This window comes from Oryctolagus cuniculus, chromosome 8, assembly GCF_051225735.1.
Source record: "Oryctolagus cuniculus isolate XC-2025 breed Fujian yellow rabbit chromosome 8, ASM5122573v1, whole genome shotgun sequence".
NCBI classification, from domain to species: Eukaryota; Metazoa; Chordata; class Mammalia; order Lagomorpha; family Leporidae; genus Oryctolagus; species Oryctolagus cuniculus.
Window position 1 is genome coordinate 137,663,634 of NC_142874.1, and position 19,854 is coordinate 137,683,487.

The 19,854-nt window shown below is 49.2% G+C and overlaps 1 protein-coding gene across 1 annotated transcript in view; it reads right to left on the reverse strand.

Moving 5' to 3' along the window:
- Nucleotides 1–313: 313 nt before the first annotated feature.
- SPMAP2L (sperm microtubule associated protein 2 like) overlaps nucleotides 314–19,854 on the reverse strand; it is a 46,836-nt gene continuing 27,295 nt past the window's right edge. The window contains exons 5-9 of the mRNA XM_089302723.1: nucleotides 17,202–17,339; nucleotides 9,778–9,895; nucleotides 3,890–4,021; nucleotides 2,408–2,583; nucleotides 314–528 (exon numbers count right to left, since the gene is read on the reverse strand). Of these exons, the coding sequence (XP_089158849.1) occupies nucleotides 414–528; nucleotides 2,408–2,583; nucleotides 3,890–4,021; nucleotides 9,778–9,895; nucleotides 17,202–17,339 (679 nt within the window). The 3' untranslated portion in view covers nucleotides 314–413. The remainder of the gene's footprint in view (nucleotides 529–2,407; nucleotides 2,584–3,889; nucleotides 4,022–9,777; nucleotides 9,896–17,201; nucleotides 17,340–19,854) is intronic.

Genomic DNA, 19,854 nt, shown 5'->3' on the forward strand with positions numbered 1-19,854 from the left:
TAGGTGATAAGGGGAGTTTGCAAAGGAATTCAAGGACTGATCTCTGCTCCCAGGTGGCAGGACCAGCCACTGGGGAAGGAAAGAGCAAACCGCACAAATACCTGGAAAAGTGATCCTCCTGCCAGCCGTGGCCAGCGGGCAGGCAAGGTGCTCGTAAGGACACAGGGTGACCAGCAGACTCTCATCTTCTCTTTTATTGCATGCTGGAGGCTCCAGAGTTGGCTAAAGATATGGTGACGGCTAACAGTAGCAATTGCTACCTGCCCATCACCAGGGTGTTTCCTGGAGGCCCCAGTTCTGGGGAGGGGGACGAGTTGGGGGTATGGATCTGCCCACACCAGAGCAGGGAACTAAGGTATCCACTATGAGTTCTAGATAGGTGACCACTGTCCGGCTGCTGCGGCTTTCTGCTGTTAACGTGCAAGCGGCTGTGCCAGCTCCTGGACCCTGGCAGAACACTGTGCTTTCAAGGCCTTGGGCTTGACTTTAAAGACATCTGGATCGTAGTAGACAATGTGCATGGGAGACCTGGAATGGGGAAAAGAGGTCAACTTGAAATGAGGTGCACAGAAACAGAACTGATGTGTCCCCACTCCCAGCGTGCGCCTGGCACTTGACACCCTGTTTTGGTTTTCACGACCCCCAGTGGACAGACAAGGAGAGAAGGCTCAGAAAAGTTAGAAGAATGATTGATGGGGGCTGGTGTCATGGCACACAAGATAAGACACCACCTACAGGCCGGTGCCGCAGCTCACTAGGCTAATCCTCCGCCTTGCGGCGCCAGCACACTGGGTTCTAGTCCTGGTCAGGGCGCCGGATTCTGTCCCGGTTGCCCCTCTTCCAGGCCAGCTCTCTGCTGTGGTCAGGGAGTGCAGTGGAGGATGGCCCAAGTGCTTGGGCCCTGCACCCCATGGGAGACCAGGAGAAGCACCTGGCTCCTGGCTTCAGATCAGCGTGGTGCGCCGGCCACGGCGGCCATTGGAGGGTGAACCAACGGCAAAGGAAGACCTTTCTCTCTGTCTCTCTCTCTCACTGTCCACTCTGCCTGTCAAAAAAAAAAAAAAATCTTAACCAAAAAAAAAAAAAAAGGATGCTCTATGGCCGAATCCAGATTTGCATGTCTTTCTGATTCTACAGCTTTTGCTCTTTGGACAGCAAGTAAATTCTGGAAGTTTCTCCATCATTTTGGCAAGGTTAAAACAAGCCCCCTCGGGCGCACTGGGGGGAAAGCACACCTTTGAAATGCACCTTCTGGGAACCCCACTGCCCCTTCCCTTCCTCAGCCCGCAGAGAGTGGCAGGAGCTTTCACGGTGAACCTTATTTTGCTCACGGACAAGCACGTGATGACATTTAAAAAAGACTTCGTAAGAACCAACACATCTCCTTTTCCCTGAGCTCAAGACCTCCACAGCTTCTCCTGCCTCTCCTAGGTTTTCCCGATGATGCTCAAATGGGGGAAATCAATTGTTATCTTCTGGAGGTAACAAAATGAGGTGAGGTCCAGGCAAGTGAAGAGGCCCCTTCTCCCTTCCCCCCCAAAAAATAACAACCGGAAGAAGAGGCACTTTCTTCCTTGTTAAGCATATTTCCTTATTTATTTGAAACGGGTCATACGTGTGCATGATGAAAAATATTGAAAAAACACAAAAGCCTAATTAATGAGAAACAAGTCTTGCTCCTGTTGCTGGCTTGGGCATACACTTCTTTTTTTTTTTTTTTTTTTTTTTTTTTTTTTTTTTCATTTGACAGGTAGAGTTATAGACAGTGAGAGAGACAGAGAGAAAGGTCTTCCTTCCGTTGGTTCACCCCCCCAAATGGCCGCCACAGTCGGCGCTGCACTGATCTGAAGCCAGGAGCCAGGTGCTTCCTCCTGGTCTCCCATGGGGTGCAGGGGCCCAAGCACTTGGGCCATCCTCCACTGCTCTCCTGGGCCACAGCAGAGAGCTGGACTGGAAGAGGAGCCACCGGGACTAGAACCGGTGCCCATATGGGATGCCGGCACCGCAGGCGGAGGATTAGCCAAGTGCACCATGGTGCCGGCCCCTGGCATATACTTCTGAGTCGCCGTGGGCACAGGCAGACACACGCACAGTTGCCGTCTTACACAGTCTCTGTGTGTTACGTACTCTGCTCTGTAGTTCATTTTACTTACCAAGATGTTGCATAAATCATCCCTCACTGACTGCTAGAGCTAATCTCAACACCCAGCCCCTAACCCTGTGATGCTAGGCTTCTGTTTCTGGTGATAAGACCACGGCTTTGCCATAGTAACATAACAAGGGAGGCAGATGTTTCAGAACTCATCTGTGCTTCTACTACTCTTTCTGCTGGTCCTGCAGGCCACCCTTCTCCCTCTCCCCGCAACCCCAGCCCTCCCTGTAACGCTCCGGCCTGAAATCCACATACCGGGTGTTTGGATTAGCCAGTTCTTGAATTCTGGGCGATACTTTTGGATGAATAGCAGCATACGACACTGGCCAGCAGGCGTCACGAGCAGGTAGGTAATCTTGGTGAAGGGGCTTGGACTTAGCCAGAGCTATTATTCGAGGGCTGGCTGTGGCAAGCAAGGCGGCGGGGGCTACCTAGGGTGGGAACAGACACACAGAAATAAGACCCCAAACTTTGCCACTTCTCCCCGTCCCTACGGCTGCACCCCTGCTGGAGTCACCACCTCTCCTGGGTTATTCAGTAGACTCCCCGGTCTCCCTGCTCCCACACGCACCCTGCGCCATCCGGCCTCACCGGTGCCGTCCCACCTGCTCGTCACAGCAGTACTTCCCAGCTCAGGTCAGACCACATCACTCCCAGGCCTCCGTCCTGCCTGTGTGGCTGCTCGGTCTGCTCACGGCGACTCACAATCTCCTCCTGGTGGTCCCCAAGCCCCCAGGGGACCTGCCGGCTGCCCCCTCCCCCATCCCTTCTGCCTCAGGACCCTTGCACTTGCTAGCCCTGCCTCCCTCAGCCTCGGCTCTTTCGTGTTTGCCAGGAGCTGGACTCGGCTCTGGCACACAACTAGTGTGGACCCGATGGTCTCGCTTTGAAAACCACATAGGCCCGACTGCCTTTGTGCTGTGTTGCTTCATTGGAGAAATTTGAAGGAGGACACAGCTCCTAGCCTTTGCTCTCGTTCAGAGTTAGGGCTCGCACCTTGCTCTGCGCACGTCCCAGAAGTCTGTCTTTCTGCCTGGCATCACTCTGTCTGAAGGACTTCTGTTTTGGCCTTTTAAATCCCCAGGTAATCACTGTGCATCCCAGCCTGGGGACTTCTGCTCCTGGCTTGGCTGACTTCTTACTCCTTCAGCTCCAAGCTTCCCTCCTTAGAGCAGTGTTTCCTGACGACCACAGCTCACTCGCTGCCTATTATACCATCCCCACGGCACCTGCCACTCCCCGACTCTGTCTTACCTAGCGACTTAACTCATCGCTTATCTCCCTTCGGGGGCACGGAGCTCCCTTTTGTTCGCTGGGAACGGAGCCTGGCACCCAGTAGGCACTCAAACACAGTCACAGCTCGCTTCATAAGGGGACCCGCCCTAGAAGGGCTTCTTGGCCAGCTTTGCCATTGTGGGAATTCCAGAGTTCCTTCCACATCGAACACGGCTACATCTCTCCGAGTCACAGTCCTACGGGCCCAGTGTCACACATCTGCGGTGACTGAGACACCATGAGACACATGACTGCCCAAGGCTCAGGAAGGCAGGCCCAGCGTCAGAGCTGGCGTGGTGAGGCTGCCATTTGAACCCAGCTCAGCTGACCCTGGGTCCAGGCTGTTGCCCTCAACGCCTCTGCCCTTCTCTGTATCACGGAGCTGAGTCTTCCTTCCTGCCACAGCCCTGCGGAGGCAAAATGGTACCCTGGGATCAAGCAGAAAGTGAGTGGGGGGCTTACCGGGCGGATGGGCCTTTCATTTCTTTCTCTTTCATAGCACAGACCCTCCAACTTCATCCTTGGGTGGGCCAGGTCTATGATTCTTGGAGTTGCAACAGCGTTCAGGGTAGACACTGATATCTTGGTATTAATCTAGGGGAGAAAAGGAGAGCAGTAGCTGTAAACAGCAAATGACAGACAGGGTCAAGTTCACGATGACAAAGCAGGGTCTGCCGTGTGGACACGGCCGTCCAGCAGAGAGGGTGAGACTCTTACAGGAACCCCAGTCACGGCTTCCTCAGACGAGACTGTGGATCCCAGCCCAGCGTCTCGGGAGCTGAACTGTCAGCGCTGTGGAGGAAAGACAAGGGCTGCTGTGGCTAGCAGCGTGCTGACGTGGGCAGTGACAAGCTCAGCCCGGCCCCTGAGAACATCAGTGGGAGGCGTCTCCGTCTATCTTTATATTAGTCTCGCCCTTTGCAACCTGGGACTTGGCATCTGCAAAACTCACGTACAGTGGATTCAGGGCACTTTCTTCCAGCTGACGTAGATGGGAAAAGAAACCAAACCCCAGGGGGAGAAAGGTTCCACCAGGCCCCAAGTCATTCCTCGCTGTTGTACCTAAAAAGTCACCCAAATTCCATGACTTTTTCTTTCAATTACTTGCACTCAAAAGTACCACAGGCTGGCGCCATGGCTCACTAGGCTAATCCTCCACCTAGCAGCACCGGCACACTGGGTTCTAGTCCCAGTCAGGGCGCCGGATTCTGTCCCGGTTGCCCCTCTTCCAGGCCAGCTCTCTGCTGTGGCCAGGGAGTGCAGTGGAGGATGGCCCAAGTCCTTGGACCCTGCACCCCATGGGAGACCAGCATAAGTACCTGGCTCCTGCCATCGGATCAGCGCGGTACGCCGGCCGCAGCGTGCTGGCCGTGGCGGCCATTGGAGGGTGAACCAATGGCAAAGGAAGACCTTTCTCTGTCTCTCTCTCACACTATCCACTCTGCCTGTCAAAAAAAAAAAAAAAAAAAAAAAAAAAAAAAAAAAAAAAAAGTCCCACAAGCCCTTGGAAGGGAATACAGCAAATAACTGGGAATATAAAATAAGGCTTTAACAATGGATGGAAAATAACACGTGAGGCCTTTTTCTAAATCCTTCTTGTGTTGTTGCAAGAAGGCTTTTGCATGGATTCATTCATGGTGAGCATCGTTTTTGTTTCCATTTTACTAATGGAAAAACAAGGCGCCGTGAGATCCAGTCTCCTGTTTAGGTTCGCCTTCTTAGTAAAGGCAGAGCTGGCATTCAGACCAAGGTTCCTGCCCGTCGGGACAACACCGTGAAGACTGGGTCAGCATTCTGAGAATTTCTTAGGAAAACAGGTTTGTGTCTTATCGGGCTCTGGGAACATGCAAGCACTGTGTGACAACCACTGCCTTAAGTTAAGGCTTATAATTTAAATGGAATAATCCACGCATCACATAAATATTTCTCAATTATATTATGTAAGACACAACAAAGAAAATAAAGCACAACTTCTTCCTTAACCAGTGTAGCTGCCGACTTAGAAGAAGCCACAGATCTACAGGCAAGTGATTAAGATTACTTGATACCTGGAAGAGGCAGTAAACAAAACGTTTAGGGGTGTCAGAGGAGAGGTGGGAGACCTCTGGAGGGATCCTCTTTTCAAGGATAAAAAGATGTTGGACTGGACCCTGAAAGAAGTCAAATTTTGACAAAGAAAGGGAGGGTGAAAGACAGGGAGGACTGGGGCCGGTGCTGTGGCATGACAGGTAAAGTCACTGCCTGCAGCACCTGTATCTCATATGGGCACCAGCTCAAGTCCCAGCTACCCCACTTCTGATCCAGCTCTCTGCTATGGCCTGGGAGAACAGTGAAAGTTGGCCCAAGTCCTTGGGCCCCTGCATCCACGTGGGAGACCTGGATGAAGCTCCTGGCTGCTGGCTTCAGATCAGCCCAGCTCCGGCCATTGCGGCATTTGGGGAGTGAACCAGAGAATGGAAGACCTCTGTCTGTCTCTCCCCCTCTCTCAATCTCTGTAACTCTGCCTCTCAAATAAACAAAAACAAATCCTTTAAAAAATTGCAATGATTTAAGTAAAGTGATAACTGCAAAGGAATAGATTAACATAATAAAATAGAGGACTTGGCAACGTCTCATGTTTTTCCCATGATCTAGATCCCCTTTGCATTCTTAAAAGTGACTGAGAGCTGGAGCCAGCACCGTGGCTCACTTGGCTAATCCTCCGCCTGCAGCGCCAACATCCCATATGGGTGGCGGGTTCTAGTCCCGGTGGCTCCTCTTCCAGTCCAGCTCTCTGCTGTGGCCCAGGAGGGCAGTGGAGGATGGCCCAAGTGCTTGGGCCCCGCACCCAATGGGAGACCAGGAGGAAGCACCTGCTCCTGGCTTTGGATCAGCGCAGCTTCAGCCGTTGCGGCCATTTGGGTGGTGAACCAACGGAAGGAAGGCCTTTCTCTCTCTCTCTCTCTCTCTCTCTCTCTCTCTCTCTCTTTCTCTCACTGCTCTGTCAAATTAAAAAAAAAGTGATTGAGAGCTCCTAAAGATAGACATATTTTTAAATGATTACATCTAAAATGATAATTAACTAATTAAATATTAATATAGATACTTTATGATGAGTAACCATATTTCCTGGAACAAAACATGCTTTTGAGAGGGGAACATGTTTTACATTTCTGCAAATCCCCTTAATGTCTCTCCGGTTTAAGAGAATAATCTTGGTTGAAGTATGAAGAAAATGCAGCCCCACACAGATATGCAGTTAGAAGAGAGAAGCGTGTTCTAACAGCCTCCTCAGATTAAGTGTGGAAGTCGATCTTTGATGCTACAATAAAAATGGACGAACTAGAGTTTATGAGAGACCCGGATTGAGCTCAGGATCTCGGCTTCCACACGGCCCAGCTCTAGTTATTTCAGGCATCTGGGGAGTGAACCAGGGGACGCAAGATCTCCTTCTCTCTCTCTCTCTCTCTCTCGATCTCTCGATCTCTCTCTCTCTTTCTCTTTGCTTTGTAAATAAAATGAAATTTTTTTCAAATAAAATAATAAAAATAAAACAAAAGCCATGTGCATATTTGTAAGAACTTGGTCGGTTACAGTAACAACCTTGTATCTGGTTTGTGTATGACTGAGGAACTGATGGAGAATTATGACATTAAACTGAAATTTTAAGTCCATGCTCATTCGAAGAATGATTTATAAAACTTTAGCTTCACCATATTTATAAGTTTAACATAGTAAATGCTGAATAAGTATTTAATATTTGACAACATTCTGCTTGCTGACATAGATGTTTGAAGAAAAGCACTTAAAATCAAATGTAATATTTCTATAAATAGAGTTTCAGTTGGTTGAAGGTATTTAATTAGCCAAGTTTGGAAATCAAACCAAGCATTAGGATTCTTAAAAATTAACTCTTACATGGGGCTGGCGCTGTGGCAAGCTGGGTAACGCCCTAGCCTGAAGCACCAGCATCCCATATTGGTGCCAGTTCTAGTCCCAGCTGCTCCACTTCCAATCCAGCTCTCTGCTGTGGCCTGGGAAAGCAGTAGAAGATGGCCCAAGTCCTTGGGCCCCTGCACCCGCGTGGGAGACCCGGAAGAAGCTCCTGGCTCCTGGCTTTGGATTGGCACAGCTCCGGCCCTTGAGGCCATCTGGGGAGTGAACCATCAGACAGAAGACCTCTCTCTCTCTCTTTCTCTCTCTGCCTCTCCTCTCTCTGTGTAACTCTGACTTTCAAATAAATAGATAAATCTTTAAACAAAATCAACTCTTATAAACTGTTAAAATTATAAGCAAGATAATGAAGTTCCAAGTTGAACTTAGAAGCCTAAGAAAACATTAACTTTCAGATGGGACTGTTATTTAAATTGAGAACAGACCCCCCTCTGAAGAGCCTTTCCTACACACAGAGTCACGCTCAAGAACACCAGGGGACTCACATCCCAGGCTGTAACAGCTCTTTCCAGTGCCTAGAGATTCCTGGACACTTCCGTCACAGAGGGCTGGAGTCTGAGCCCCACCCCGACCACACCTGTAGCTGCAGCAGTCCATAGAGTGGGACTACAGGGGGATCCCGTGCCTTCCAAGGCCGAGCCATGAAAGCTCACGCAGCTGCCACCTGTTCCCAGAATGCTCCCTCCTGGGATACGCCAGCTTAGCATGCTCCGCAGAACAGCTGTGACACTGAGAGGTCTAAGCCGCGTGGAGAGGCCATTCGAAGTTCTCCTGAAGCTGGTCTTCAGCTCCTCCCAGCCTAAGTAGCATAGGTGCTATCGTGGACTGAATGTTTGTGTCCCTCCCCGCTCAAATTTCTAGGTGGAAGCCCTGATCACCAATGGGATGAGTTGAGGGGGTGGAACTTCTGGGAGGTAATTAGGTTTAGATGAGGTCCTGAGGTTGGAGTCCCCATAATGGGATCAGCACCTTTATTTAAAAAAAGAAAAGAAAAGAAAAGAAAAGAAAAGAAAAGAAAAGAAAAGAAAAGAAAAGAAAAGAAAAGAAAAGAAAAGAAAAGAAAAGAAAAGAAAAGAAAAGAAAAGAAAAGGCAGGCCAGAGGTTGCTTGCACTGTTGTGAAGCAAGATGGTGGCCACGTCCACACCACGTGCGTCCCCAAGGACAGAATCTACCAACACCTTAACCTTAGACTTCTTGGCCTCCCGGACTAGGAGAAATATGAGTAAATGTCTTGCATTGGAGCCACCTACTTTATTCTGTTCGGTTACAGCAGGTAGGAAGGAGCACCCAGATGATTCCAGCCCCCGACCATTTGGTACCCAAGCCACTGGGGATTTCTCAGCTGAGGCCCCAGACGTGAGGGACAGAGACCAGGTGCACCTGCTGCCCTGTCAGAGTTTCCAACTCGTAACATCTTTCAGCATAATAAAATGGTGGTTGCTTTATGCCTCTAAGATTGAGAGTGGTTTGGTACAAAGCAACAGAGAGATCAAAACCTTCAGGATGCGCTCTCCATATTGGTTCTAGATTACCTGGATTTATTTTCTGAGCTGATCAGATTTAAAGTCATGAATGAGCCTATTGGTAATGTTAAAAACCGAAAGACATTGGAATCCATGGCATGCAATGGCAAAACAGAAAGCAAGGCTTTGGGTGGCCAGTGGCTGCTCCCGAATAGCATTTTAGGGACACAAAGACGTGTGGTGGGAGTGGTGGCTTCTACGTGCACTGGAGGACTTGAGGAAAGGAATGATCTATTCAGGGCTTGAAATTCCCACCATCAGGTCCAGAAAAGGGACGAGAAAGCTTCCATGGTGGCCCTAAAAGAAACATGTGTCTTCTCTTGTCGCAGGGCTGAACATTTTGAGAGCCAAACTCAAAATCTAGTTGTGTGGGTGCATGACTTACAGTGAAAGGGGAATCTCAACCTTGTACGGGTAGAGTTAGGACAAAGATTGGGAGGAATGGAACCTTGAAATTGACATAGGGGTTGCGGGCAAATTTTCATGAAGCGTGGGACTCCAAACCCCTAAATCCTGCTGAGCCTTGCTTGCCTTAGAACGAGCCTTCCCTCCCCTGGGGAGGTTGGACTCCCCTTGCCCGGATAGCTTCAGGAACTGTGGACCTCTCCCTACTACCTCTCGTTGCTTCTAGATTTATAACCAGATCCAAGTCCCAGTAGCCATACACCTTCACAGATGTCTCCACAGTTCCTACGGTTGCCTAAGGGCCAACCCCTGTAACACATGGCTTATTCTATATCACTTATAATGATTCAGCTTCTCTGACCCAATCCTGATTGATAAGTTAGACTAGGGGCAGTCATCAGGCAAGTTCATTTCAGGGGAAGGAGAGATTATGCATGAGAAAGGAAAACATATGCCTAGAAATAAGGGGGTAGCCTGGGCACACTTACGTCTTTGGGAGGGACATAGTCTGGGTTTGTGCCTTTGGCTATTGAGAGCCGTAAAATCCGGGGTGAAGGATCAGAGAACCGGAGAGACTCTCTTATTGTCGAATAATCGCTGAAGGGCCTGTGTGCAAATGGAAATATGAGATATTAGAACTGCTGGACACAGGAACAATCATGGGAGTTTTCTTTGCTACAGTCAACCTCCAACCAATTATGCATACGTTTCCTACCTTAGGAACATCTTTTCCCACAATTATTATCAATTTTTCTACCATATCAGTGTTTCTTGAAAACTGTACTATGATCCACAGTAAGAAGTACGTTTTATATTGTGATACAGAATATGTGTTTGTGTTCTTAAAACAAACTGATCATGAAATCAAATTTTCCTGTACCACATATTCCACTTTAAAATTCTTCATTTTGGGGCCAGTCTGTGGTGTAGTAGGTTAAGCCTCCACTTGCGGCACCAGCATCCCATATGGGCACCGGTTCAAGTCCCAGCTGCTCCACTTCCAATCCAGGTCTCTGTTACGGCCTGGGAAAGCAGTAGAAGATGGCCCAGGTGCTTGGGCCCCTACACCCACGTGGGAGACCTGGAAGAAGCTCCTGGCTCCTGGCTTTGGGTCGGCTCAGCTCCAGCCATTGCAGCCATTTGGGGGTGAACTAGCAGATGGAAGATTTCTCTGTATCTGCATCTCTCTGTCTGTAACTCTGCCTCTCAAATAAATAAATACATCCTTTAGAAATTTTTTTCGTTTGATTTCATTAAGAAAAAACTGACGTTGATTTCATGATCCCTTATGGATGGGTTGTGACCTGAAGTTGAAAAATATCTCAATTCCTACCTAAACCTCAAAAACTCCAGGCCCTGGGGTGGAAGGGGGTTGCTGGGTGGGCTGGCATTTGGCAGAGCGGTTAAGACGCAGCTTGGGCTGTCCTGACACGTGCAGCCCACCTCAGCGTGCCTGAACTCAAGTCCCGGCTCTGCTTCCGGTTCCAGCTCCCTGCTACTGCTCACCATAGGAGGCAGGAGCAACGGCTCAAGCAGCTGGGTCCCTGCCACCGCCCGGAACAACTGACTGAGTCCAGGCTCCTGGCTTCCGCCTGGCCCAACCCTGCTGTTGTGGACATTTGGGAAGTAAACCACTGGATGGAAGATCTCTGTTTGTGTCAGTCTCTCTCTGTGTATCTCTGCCATTCACAGAAAATGAAAAAAAAAAAAATTAAAGAAAAAACAGTCTAGTTGCTACAGAGGACCAGGGCCAGTCTCCTCTGTAGCACACCTTGAGACGGATGGGCACTCACTCTTTCTAAATAAAAGTTTTAAATGATGTATTCATTTATTTATTTTTACTTCTTTGAAGGCAGAGGGACAGAGACAGAGAAAGGGAGAGAGAGACAGACAGAGGCAGATCTACCTGCTGGTTCTCTCCCTAAACGCCTGCAACAGCCAGGGCTGAGCCAGGCTGAAGCCAAGAGCCTGGAACTCACTCCAGACCTGTGACACAGGCGGCAGGGACCCGGCTACTCGGGACATCACCTGATGCCCACCCAGGGTGCCCATCAGCAGGAAGCTGGAATTGGGAGCAGAGCAAGCACTCAAATACACACACTCCAGTATGGGATGCAGGCATCCCAGTGAGCAGAGCCTCAGCTAGGCCAACACCTGCCCTGAGGACTCACTGCTTAATCTTTTTTTTTAAAGATTTATTTATTTATTTATTTGAAAGTCAGAGTTACACAGAGAGAGGAGAGGCAGAGAGAGAGAGAGGTCTTCCGTCTGATGGTTCACTCCTAAGATGGCCGCAACAGCCGGAGCTGCGCCAATCCAAAGCCAGGAGCCAGCAGCTTCCTCTAGATCTCCCACGCGGGTGCAGGGGCCCAAGCACGTGAGTCATCTTTTACTGCTTTCCCAGGCCACAGCAGAGAGCTGGCTCAGAAGTGGGGCAGCCGGGTCTCCCACCAGCGCCCATACGGGATGCCGGCGCTTCAGGCCAGGGTGTTAACCCACTGCGCCACAGCGCTGGCCCCTCACTGTTTAATCTTACTGCAGATCCTATGTATGTGATGAGTCACTGCTGGTTGCTGCTTTCAAGACTTTGCTTATTGGCACAGGATGTGCCAACTTTTGGATCTCTGAGCTTTTTAAGCTTGGAGTTGAGTTTTTTGGACATGTAACATTTTCCATCATATGTAACATGGTTGGGGCCACCTCTTCTTTTTATTTTTTAAATATTTATTTATTTATTTGAAAGTCACAGTTACATGGAGAGAGGAGAAACACACACACACACACACACAGAGAGAGAGAGAGGTCTTCCATCCAATGGTCCATTCCCCAATTGGTCGCAACAGCTGGAGCTGCGCTGATCCAAAGTCAGGAGACAGAAGCTTCTTCTGGGTCTCCCACGTGGGTGCAGGGGCCCATGCACTTGGGCCATCCTCTACTGCTTTCCCAGGCCATAGCAGAAAGCTGGATCGGAAGAGGAGCAGCCGAGACTAGAACCGGCGCCCATTTGGGATGCCGGCACTTCAGGCCAGGGTGTTAACTACTGCACCACAGCGCCGGCCCCCACCTCTTCTTCTAATACTTATTTTCCCCCTTGATTGTTCCTGTCCTGTGGGATTCCCATCACGAGTGTGCTGGTCCCCTTGGTGGTGTCCCACAGCTCTCTCGGACTCTGTTCGGGTCATCCCACCTTTTCTCCCTTCTGCTCCTCAGACTTGGTCATCTCAGTTGACCTGTCTTCAAGTTTGCCATTTCTTCCTTCCATCTGCTCAGAATCCGCTGTTGATCACCTCTAGGAATCAGCTACAGCACATGTCGCCAAGGCCAAGCTCCCGTGGGGCGTTATTAGGGGTGTGTTGTTCATGAAACACCTGCTTGCTCCCCCTCCCACCGTCCCAACAAGCTCGGCTCTCTATTTCCAGTTCATGGAGATCACAAAGGAAGCAGATTAGAGACGATACTCGTTCCCAACGGGATGAACACAAGGGAAAATTCTGAGAAGTGAGTATCTCATAATAAAAGTCAGAAAGTCAGACCAGTTAGTCCAAGGAGGAACTGTTCTTTGTACTTAAACAGCTCCTGGGAGGTTTTCTGCATTAAAATATTATATAATAGTAGATATTCATAATCAAGATTTTATGCCAGTGAACAAAGATTATATGCATGTTCCTTAGCAGGAGTCTGGTGGAAAAACAGGGATGTAAAGTTAAGGATATAAGGAGGATGGGGCCAGTGCTGTGGCGCAGTAGGCTAAGCCCCAACGTGTGGCACTAGCATCCCATATGGACGCCGGCTCATGTCCCAGCCGCTCTTCGTCTGATACCAGCTCTGTGCTTATGGGAAGGCAGTGGAAGGTGGCCCAAGGTCTTGGGCTGCTGCACCCATGTAGGAGCCCCTAAAGAAGTTCCTGGCTCCTAGATTTCGATTGGCTCAGCTTCAGCCATTGTGGACATTTGGGGAGTGAACCAGCAGATGGAAGACCTTTCTCTCTCTCTCTCTCCCTCTCTCTGTCTGTGTAACTCTACCTCTCAAATACATAGAAATTTAAAAAAATACAAAAGGGAGTTTCACTTATATGAAATGTCAAACTCAGGTCTCTCCAAAACTAGTGACAGAGAAAGTATTCCTCTTTTATAATCATGAAAGGTACATACACATTTTAGCCAAGTTAGCAGGTGACAAATAAGCAAAGGAAGAAGTTTTGGGGGAGGAACTGGCCATGATCTATGGTGAAAAAGACTCTGGTTGCCCAGGCAACCTCTCTCTACGTGCACGAACCTTTTCCCAAAATCCATGTAAAGTCACCCGTCCAGCTGTGCTTGCAAACTTCCAGAGTTTGGGGTGGAGAGGGGGCTCCTCTTTCCCACAGAGTCCACCCATTCCTGGAGGGCAGGAAATTGTCCGATTTCAAGGGGACATCTGCTGCCCCCTAAATGCCTTGTTCCCCTTCTAGCTCCAGGATCAAGATAACGTTTCTGGACTTCCACTTCTTTTTCTTCCTTCAGATGCCAACACTCTAAACATTTGCACACACAGCTGGCGCTGCTTCCTTGGTCTCATTTCTATGCTAAACATATGCCTTCTCTTAACAATTTCCTGTACGACACAGATTCCAGAAGTCACAGCATTTTATTTGTCTCCTTCTGAAAAGCCTCAAACTTACTGTCCATTTCTTAAGCTACACCCTCCATACTGGACCTATACCCCTGGTATGAGCTGATTAAAGTGGAATGCAGGAGCCAGTGGTAGGGCACATCAGGTTAAGCCACAGCCTGCAAAGCCAGTATCTCGTATCAGAGTGCTGCTTTGCATCCTGGCTGCTCTGCTTCTGGCCCAGCTGCCTGCAAACATGCCTGGGAAAGCAGCAGGTGACGATCTGAGTGCTTGGGCCCCACGTGGGAGACCCAGATGGAGCTCCTGGCTACAGCTTGGACCGGAACAGGCATTGCAACCATTTGGAGAATGAACTAGCAGATGGAAGATATCCTTAATTGTGTGTGTGTGTATGTGTGTGTGTGTGTGTGTGTGTGTGTGAGAGAGAGAGAGAGAGAGAGAGAGAGAGAATCTGTTTTTCAAATAAGTGAATAAATCTTAAAAAAAAAAAACGAATTCAGAATGCAGTATTATCGCTTCCCCATTTGGTCATTGTACATATTCCACTAGTGCAAACAGCGAATTAGCTTTCCCAGTAACCACATGTGTCGCTCCCCCTCTTCGTGGAGGAACGACACAGGACCCTGCGTTGTTCTTTCGTCTGCTCGGCCCTCCCCGGGTTTGCTGCTGGTTCTTCCCGGGTTGGCTACCGTCCCTTCCACCTCCGTGGAAGGGCGGTTCCCCCTGCCACTTTCCCCACTTCCGCGGGGGAGCGGCACACCGCCGGCCGGCTCTCTCGGGGGCTGCACAGGTGTTCCCTCAGATGTTCCTGGTGCATGCCGTCTCTCTCCTCCTTTATAGTCCTCTTCCACCAATCCCAACTCTGCTACCCACACGCCGAGTACGCTGCTCTCCTCCAATCAGGAGCAGCTCCTGCAGCTTGTCAAGTTGGTGAGAGGCAGCTGTGTAGAAGCTGTCTCCTCCTCTCCCAGCGCCATATTGTGGGAGAGCAGATGCATAGAATAAGTCTTAATTCCAGTAACTTAATCTAGTCCGAGTTGCTCCCAGTTGCTCCCCACAGATCCCCCTTTCTTTTTATTTTTGGCGTTGATATGCGCCTGTCTTCGGTGCCCCACGGCACACACTCTGCTCTGCTTGCTAGAGTTGCCCACAGGTGCTTACAAGCCCTATCAATCAGGCAAACCGAATCCGGGTCCTCTCTTCGCCATGTTGTGAGGAGGTTTTTAGGCGCTGATGCGTGCCTGAGTTCGGTGCCCTGCAGCTCATGCTCTGCTCTGCTAGAACTGCCTGCAGGTGCTTACAAGCCCTACCAATCAGGCAAACCGAATCCAAGCCCTCTCATTGCCATCTCGTGGGGAGACTTATTGGTGTTGATCACGTGCCTGTCTTCAGTGACCTGCAGCCTCCCACAGGTGCTTATTGTCTTACTAATCAGGCAGACCGAATCCAAGCTCTCTCATTGCCGTGTTGTGGGGAGGCCTTATTTTTCTCTATTTCTCTATCTCCGGGCATTCCTATTTCTCCTATTTCTATCTGCCAGCATTCCTATTTCTCTCATTTTACTTCTAAACTTCTGTTTCTCTTATCCCCGCGGCTTCCCGGCGCCCGCCCCGAGGCTGCTTCTCAGCGCCTCCCCCGCGGCGGCTTCCTGGCTCTGCGTGGCTTCCCGGCGCCCGCCCTGCGGCGGCTTCCCAGCTCTGCGCAGCTTACCGGCTTCTATTCGTGCCCCGCGCGCTCTCTCTGAGCGCGGCAGCTTCCGCGAATCACACAGCCCAGCTCACGTTTCCGCCATCAGCATTCAGTCCAAGTTCCCCGGGCTAACCTGGCGAATTCAACCTAGCTCACGTTTCCGCCTTACAGTTTGGCTTCCCATCCTTTGCTCCCCGGGCTAATCTGACGGATTCCAACCTGGCGGCCCACGTCTCTGCCTCTGGTTCCAGATTTTCACCTCTTGTTCCCCAGGCTGACTCAACGAATCCCAATATAGCTCACGTTTCCACCTCGGCCTGCCCCCGTGGCTTCAATTTCCCTAACATTTTTCTCTACCCGGTATGTTTCCCTAACTTTTCTTCCAACAACAATATTCCCCTCTCATTTCTCCCGGTTTCTCCCCACAGTCCGCATCCAAGTCCAAGCCTCCTCCAGGTTTCACTTTCACTTTCAATCTCCTAGCTTCCCCGCCATAGTCCGCATCCGAGTCTATGAAAGCTTTCACTTTAGCTTTCAATCCTAACTTCTTTCCCACAGTCCGTATCTGAGTCTATGCCTAGGCTTTCGATAGCTTCTTCCGGCACCTTTTCCGTCCGGCTTTTCCCTAGGCTCTTTGCTAGTCTCTCTCTCCGGTATTTTTCCACTTCTTCCCGCTTCTTCCCTCCTAGGTTTCCTATCTGAGTCACGGCACCATTATGTCGCTCCCCCTCTTCGTGGAGGAATGACACAGGATCCTGCGTTGTTCTTTCGTCTGCTCGGCCCTCCCCGGGTTTGCTGCTGGTTCTTCCCGGGTTGGCTACCGTCCCTTCCACCTCCGTGGAAGGGCGGTTCCCCCTGCCACTTTCCCCACTTCCGCGGGGGAGCGGCACACCGCCGGCCGGCTCTCTCGGGGGCTGCACAGGTGTTCCCTCAGATGTTCCTGGTGCATGTTGTCTCTCTCCTCCTTTATAGTCCTCTTCCACCAATCCCAACTCTGCTACCCACACGCCGAGTATGCTGCTCTCCTCCAATCAGGAGCAGGTCCCACAGTCTATTGGTTGAACTGGAGGCAGCTGTGTAGAAGTTGTCTCCTCCTCTCCCAGCGCCACATTGTGGGAGAGCAGATGCATAGAATAAGTCTTAATTCCAGTAACTTAGTCTAGTCCGAGTTGTTCCCAGTTGCTCCCCACACACATGAAGCTCTTGCCTCAAAGGGGAAGTTGTCACCGAAGCAGTGCCTTGAAGACAAGGAGAAACGCAGCATTCGGTGCAAAAGGAAGAGCGCTCGCAAAGCCCCAGACATTAAAGAACATCAGGTTCTACAGATTGCAAACACCTGCCAGGCCATGCGCCTATTTCCTTTCAATCAGCTGATAATGGCAAAGGTTGGTGTGAATTTTCGCTTCACCACAGCTTGAGTCAAATGTGATTATTGATGATGCATTTCTGATCACCCAAGAGTGCTGCAAATATTTTGTGTGTTTTTTACGCTGACGCTGTGGAAAGCAAGCAGACTTTCAGCTCACGAAACTGCAGTTACTAAGGTTAGGATGCTGACACCTCAGCTCTTAACCAAGCGACTCGGGCTTCTGCAGAGTCCAGGATGCCCTACCTGTCTAGCAGATACTGTATTTTGAACCTGTTGGGCTGGGCCAGCCTCAGGATCCTTTTGGAAGGTTGGGTAAACAAGGCAGGAGGAGGGATCTTCCAAATCACAGACGCTCTGCCACAGCTGTAGTAATATTGATCCCTGCCAGTAACAAAAGAAGAAAGGGAGAGTGAAATGAGCGTAAGTTCAAATTATCACAGCATTTCCAATACTGATCTGCAGGCCGAGGGGAGCAGGTATGAGAGCTGATCTCTTTTTTGCTGAACTATTTTCACACGGAGAGAAATGAACTGATTTAGAAACGATAACAGACATCACAGTTAATCAACTTCTTATAATCCTACTCAAAATAGATCACTGCCTGCAATAAATAAATTATATCTTCTAAATAGACCAAAGGATAGCCTGATGGAAAGGAAAAAAATCTGTGGGGCTGGCACTGTGCCACAGTGGGTTAAGCTACCACCTGTGACACCAGCAGCCTAGATGAGCACGGGTTCGAGTGCCAGCTGCTCCACTTCCAATCCAGCTCCCTGCTAACGTGCCTGGGAAACAGTGGGAGATGACCCAAGTGCTTGGACCCTTGCACCCACGTGGGAGACCAGGCTTTTGGCTCTTGGCTTTGGCCTGGCCCACCCCGGGCTGTTATGGTCATCTGCGGAGTGAACCAGCAGATGGAAGATCTCTCTATCTGTGTCTCCTCCCTCACTGTAATTGTGTTTCAAATAAATAAAATAAAATCTTTAGAAAAGAGAGAAAACTTGCTGCTTTTATAACTAAGTACTTTCTTTGGCATCTACATAAATAATTTAAAATTTTTAATATATTTATAGTTAATAGGATCAATGACATTCATACTTTGCTTTATGTTAATGAATTCTGAGTTTAGGAATAAATTCTCCTTAATTGTGGTGCAGAGATTATTTCATCATTATTTGGGTTTGTTAACTAGAATTTTATTTAGGATAAATAATAAGGTTCTTCATGTTATCCTGAGCCTCAATATTCCCTTAATCAAACTCTATTACATCATCAGTGAAAGGGGAACTGGCTCTGTTTCAGATCTAGTCTTCATTCAGATCACAGTCCCACTCTGATTCTTTTCCACAGGATTTCCCTTTGGGAGGATCCCTTAGGAACCCACAGATGGGGATTCCTGTCTCTTGGCCTGCACCTCTAGCTGCTGGTTGTGCTGTAAGTCCTCCTCTGTGTCCTTTGCTAGTGACCACTCAGTCCCTGCTACCAGGCACCTGTTATTTGAATGGTTGAATAAAATGTGGCAAAGCCATACAATGAAATATTACTGAGTCATTAAAAAGGACAAAGTGCTGATGCATGCTCCGACTCAGACAAACCTTGTGACATTGTGCTACATAAAAGCAGCCCATCACAGGCCAATATAGTATGTGGGTCCTTTCATACAAAAAGCCCAGAACAAGCTAATTGGTAGAGATAGAAAGTAGATCAGTGGTTGCTTGGGGTTTGGGGGAGGAGTGGGAGGAGGAGGATTGGGACTGCATATTGATGAATTCAGTGTTTCTTTTAGGGCAGACAATGTGGTCTAAAATTAGATCTTGGTGGTGGTTACATAGCCTATGAATATATTAGAAAACACTGAGTTATACAAATTTAAGTGAATTGCATGGTAAGTGAATTAATGTCAACAGAGCTTCTTTATTATTTAAAGAAAGCTTCAAAGGACCTAACTGCTGTGAAATAATACAACTATGTCCCAGAACAAAGCTTGGGAATGTTTGCAAGAACACAAAAACCCCTCTAATCCAGTCAGGTAAGATTTACAATGATTGGTACCTGTCGCTCCCCCTCTTCGTGGAGGAACGACACAGGACCCTGCGCTGTTCTTTCGTCTGCTCGGCCCTCCCCGGGTTTGCTGCTGGTTCTTCCCGGGTTGGCTACTATCCCTTCCACCTCCGTGGAAGGGCAGTTCCCCCTGGCCACATTCCCCACTTCCACAGGGGAGCGGCACACCGCCGGCCGGCTCTCTCGGGGGCTGTACAGGTGTTCCTTCAGATAGATGTTCCCCCTAGATGTTCCTCCTTTATAGTCCTCCTCCGCCAATCCCAACTCGGCTGCCCACACGCCGAGTACGCTGCTCTCCAATCAGGAGCAAGTCCTACAGTTTATTGGTTGAACTGGAGGCAGCTGTGCGGAAGCTGTTTACTTCTCTCCCAGCGCCATATTGTGGGAGAGCAGATGCATAGAATAAGTCCTAATTCCAGTAACTCAGTCCAGTCCGGGCTGCTCCCCACAGGTACCCAATCAAAAATTACCAGCTATGCAAAGAACCAGTAAAGTATGGTCTATGATGAGAAAAACCAATCATTAGAAACAGACACAGGGATGACATATTATCAGATTAGTAGGCAAGAATGTTAAAACAACTATTGTAACTATATTCCATATGTTCAAGAACGTAGACAAAAAACAGAGCATGTTAAGTAGAAACATGTAAATGATATAAAAATACCAAACTGACCTTGAGAAGAAAAAAATAATACATGAGAAGAAAAATACCCTGGGTGGGATGAGTAGGATTTGGGGCAAAAGATTAGCAAAGACAAGAGAGAGAAATAAAATGGGGGGGGGGCAGATTCAGTGATCTGGGACAACTTCAAGTGTCTAACACAAAAGATGG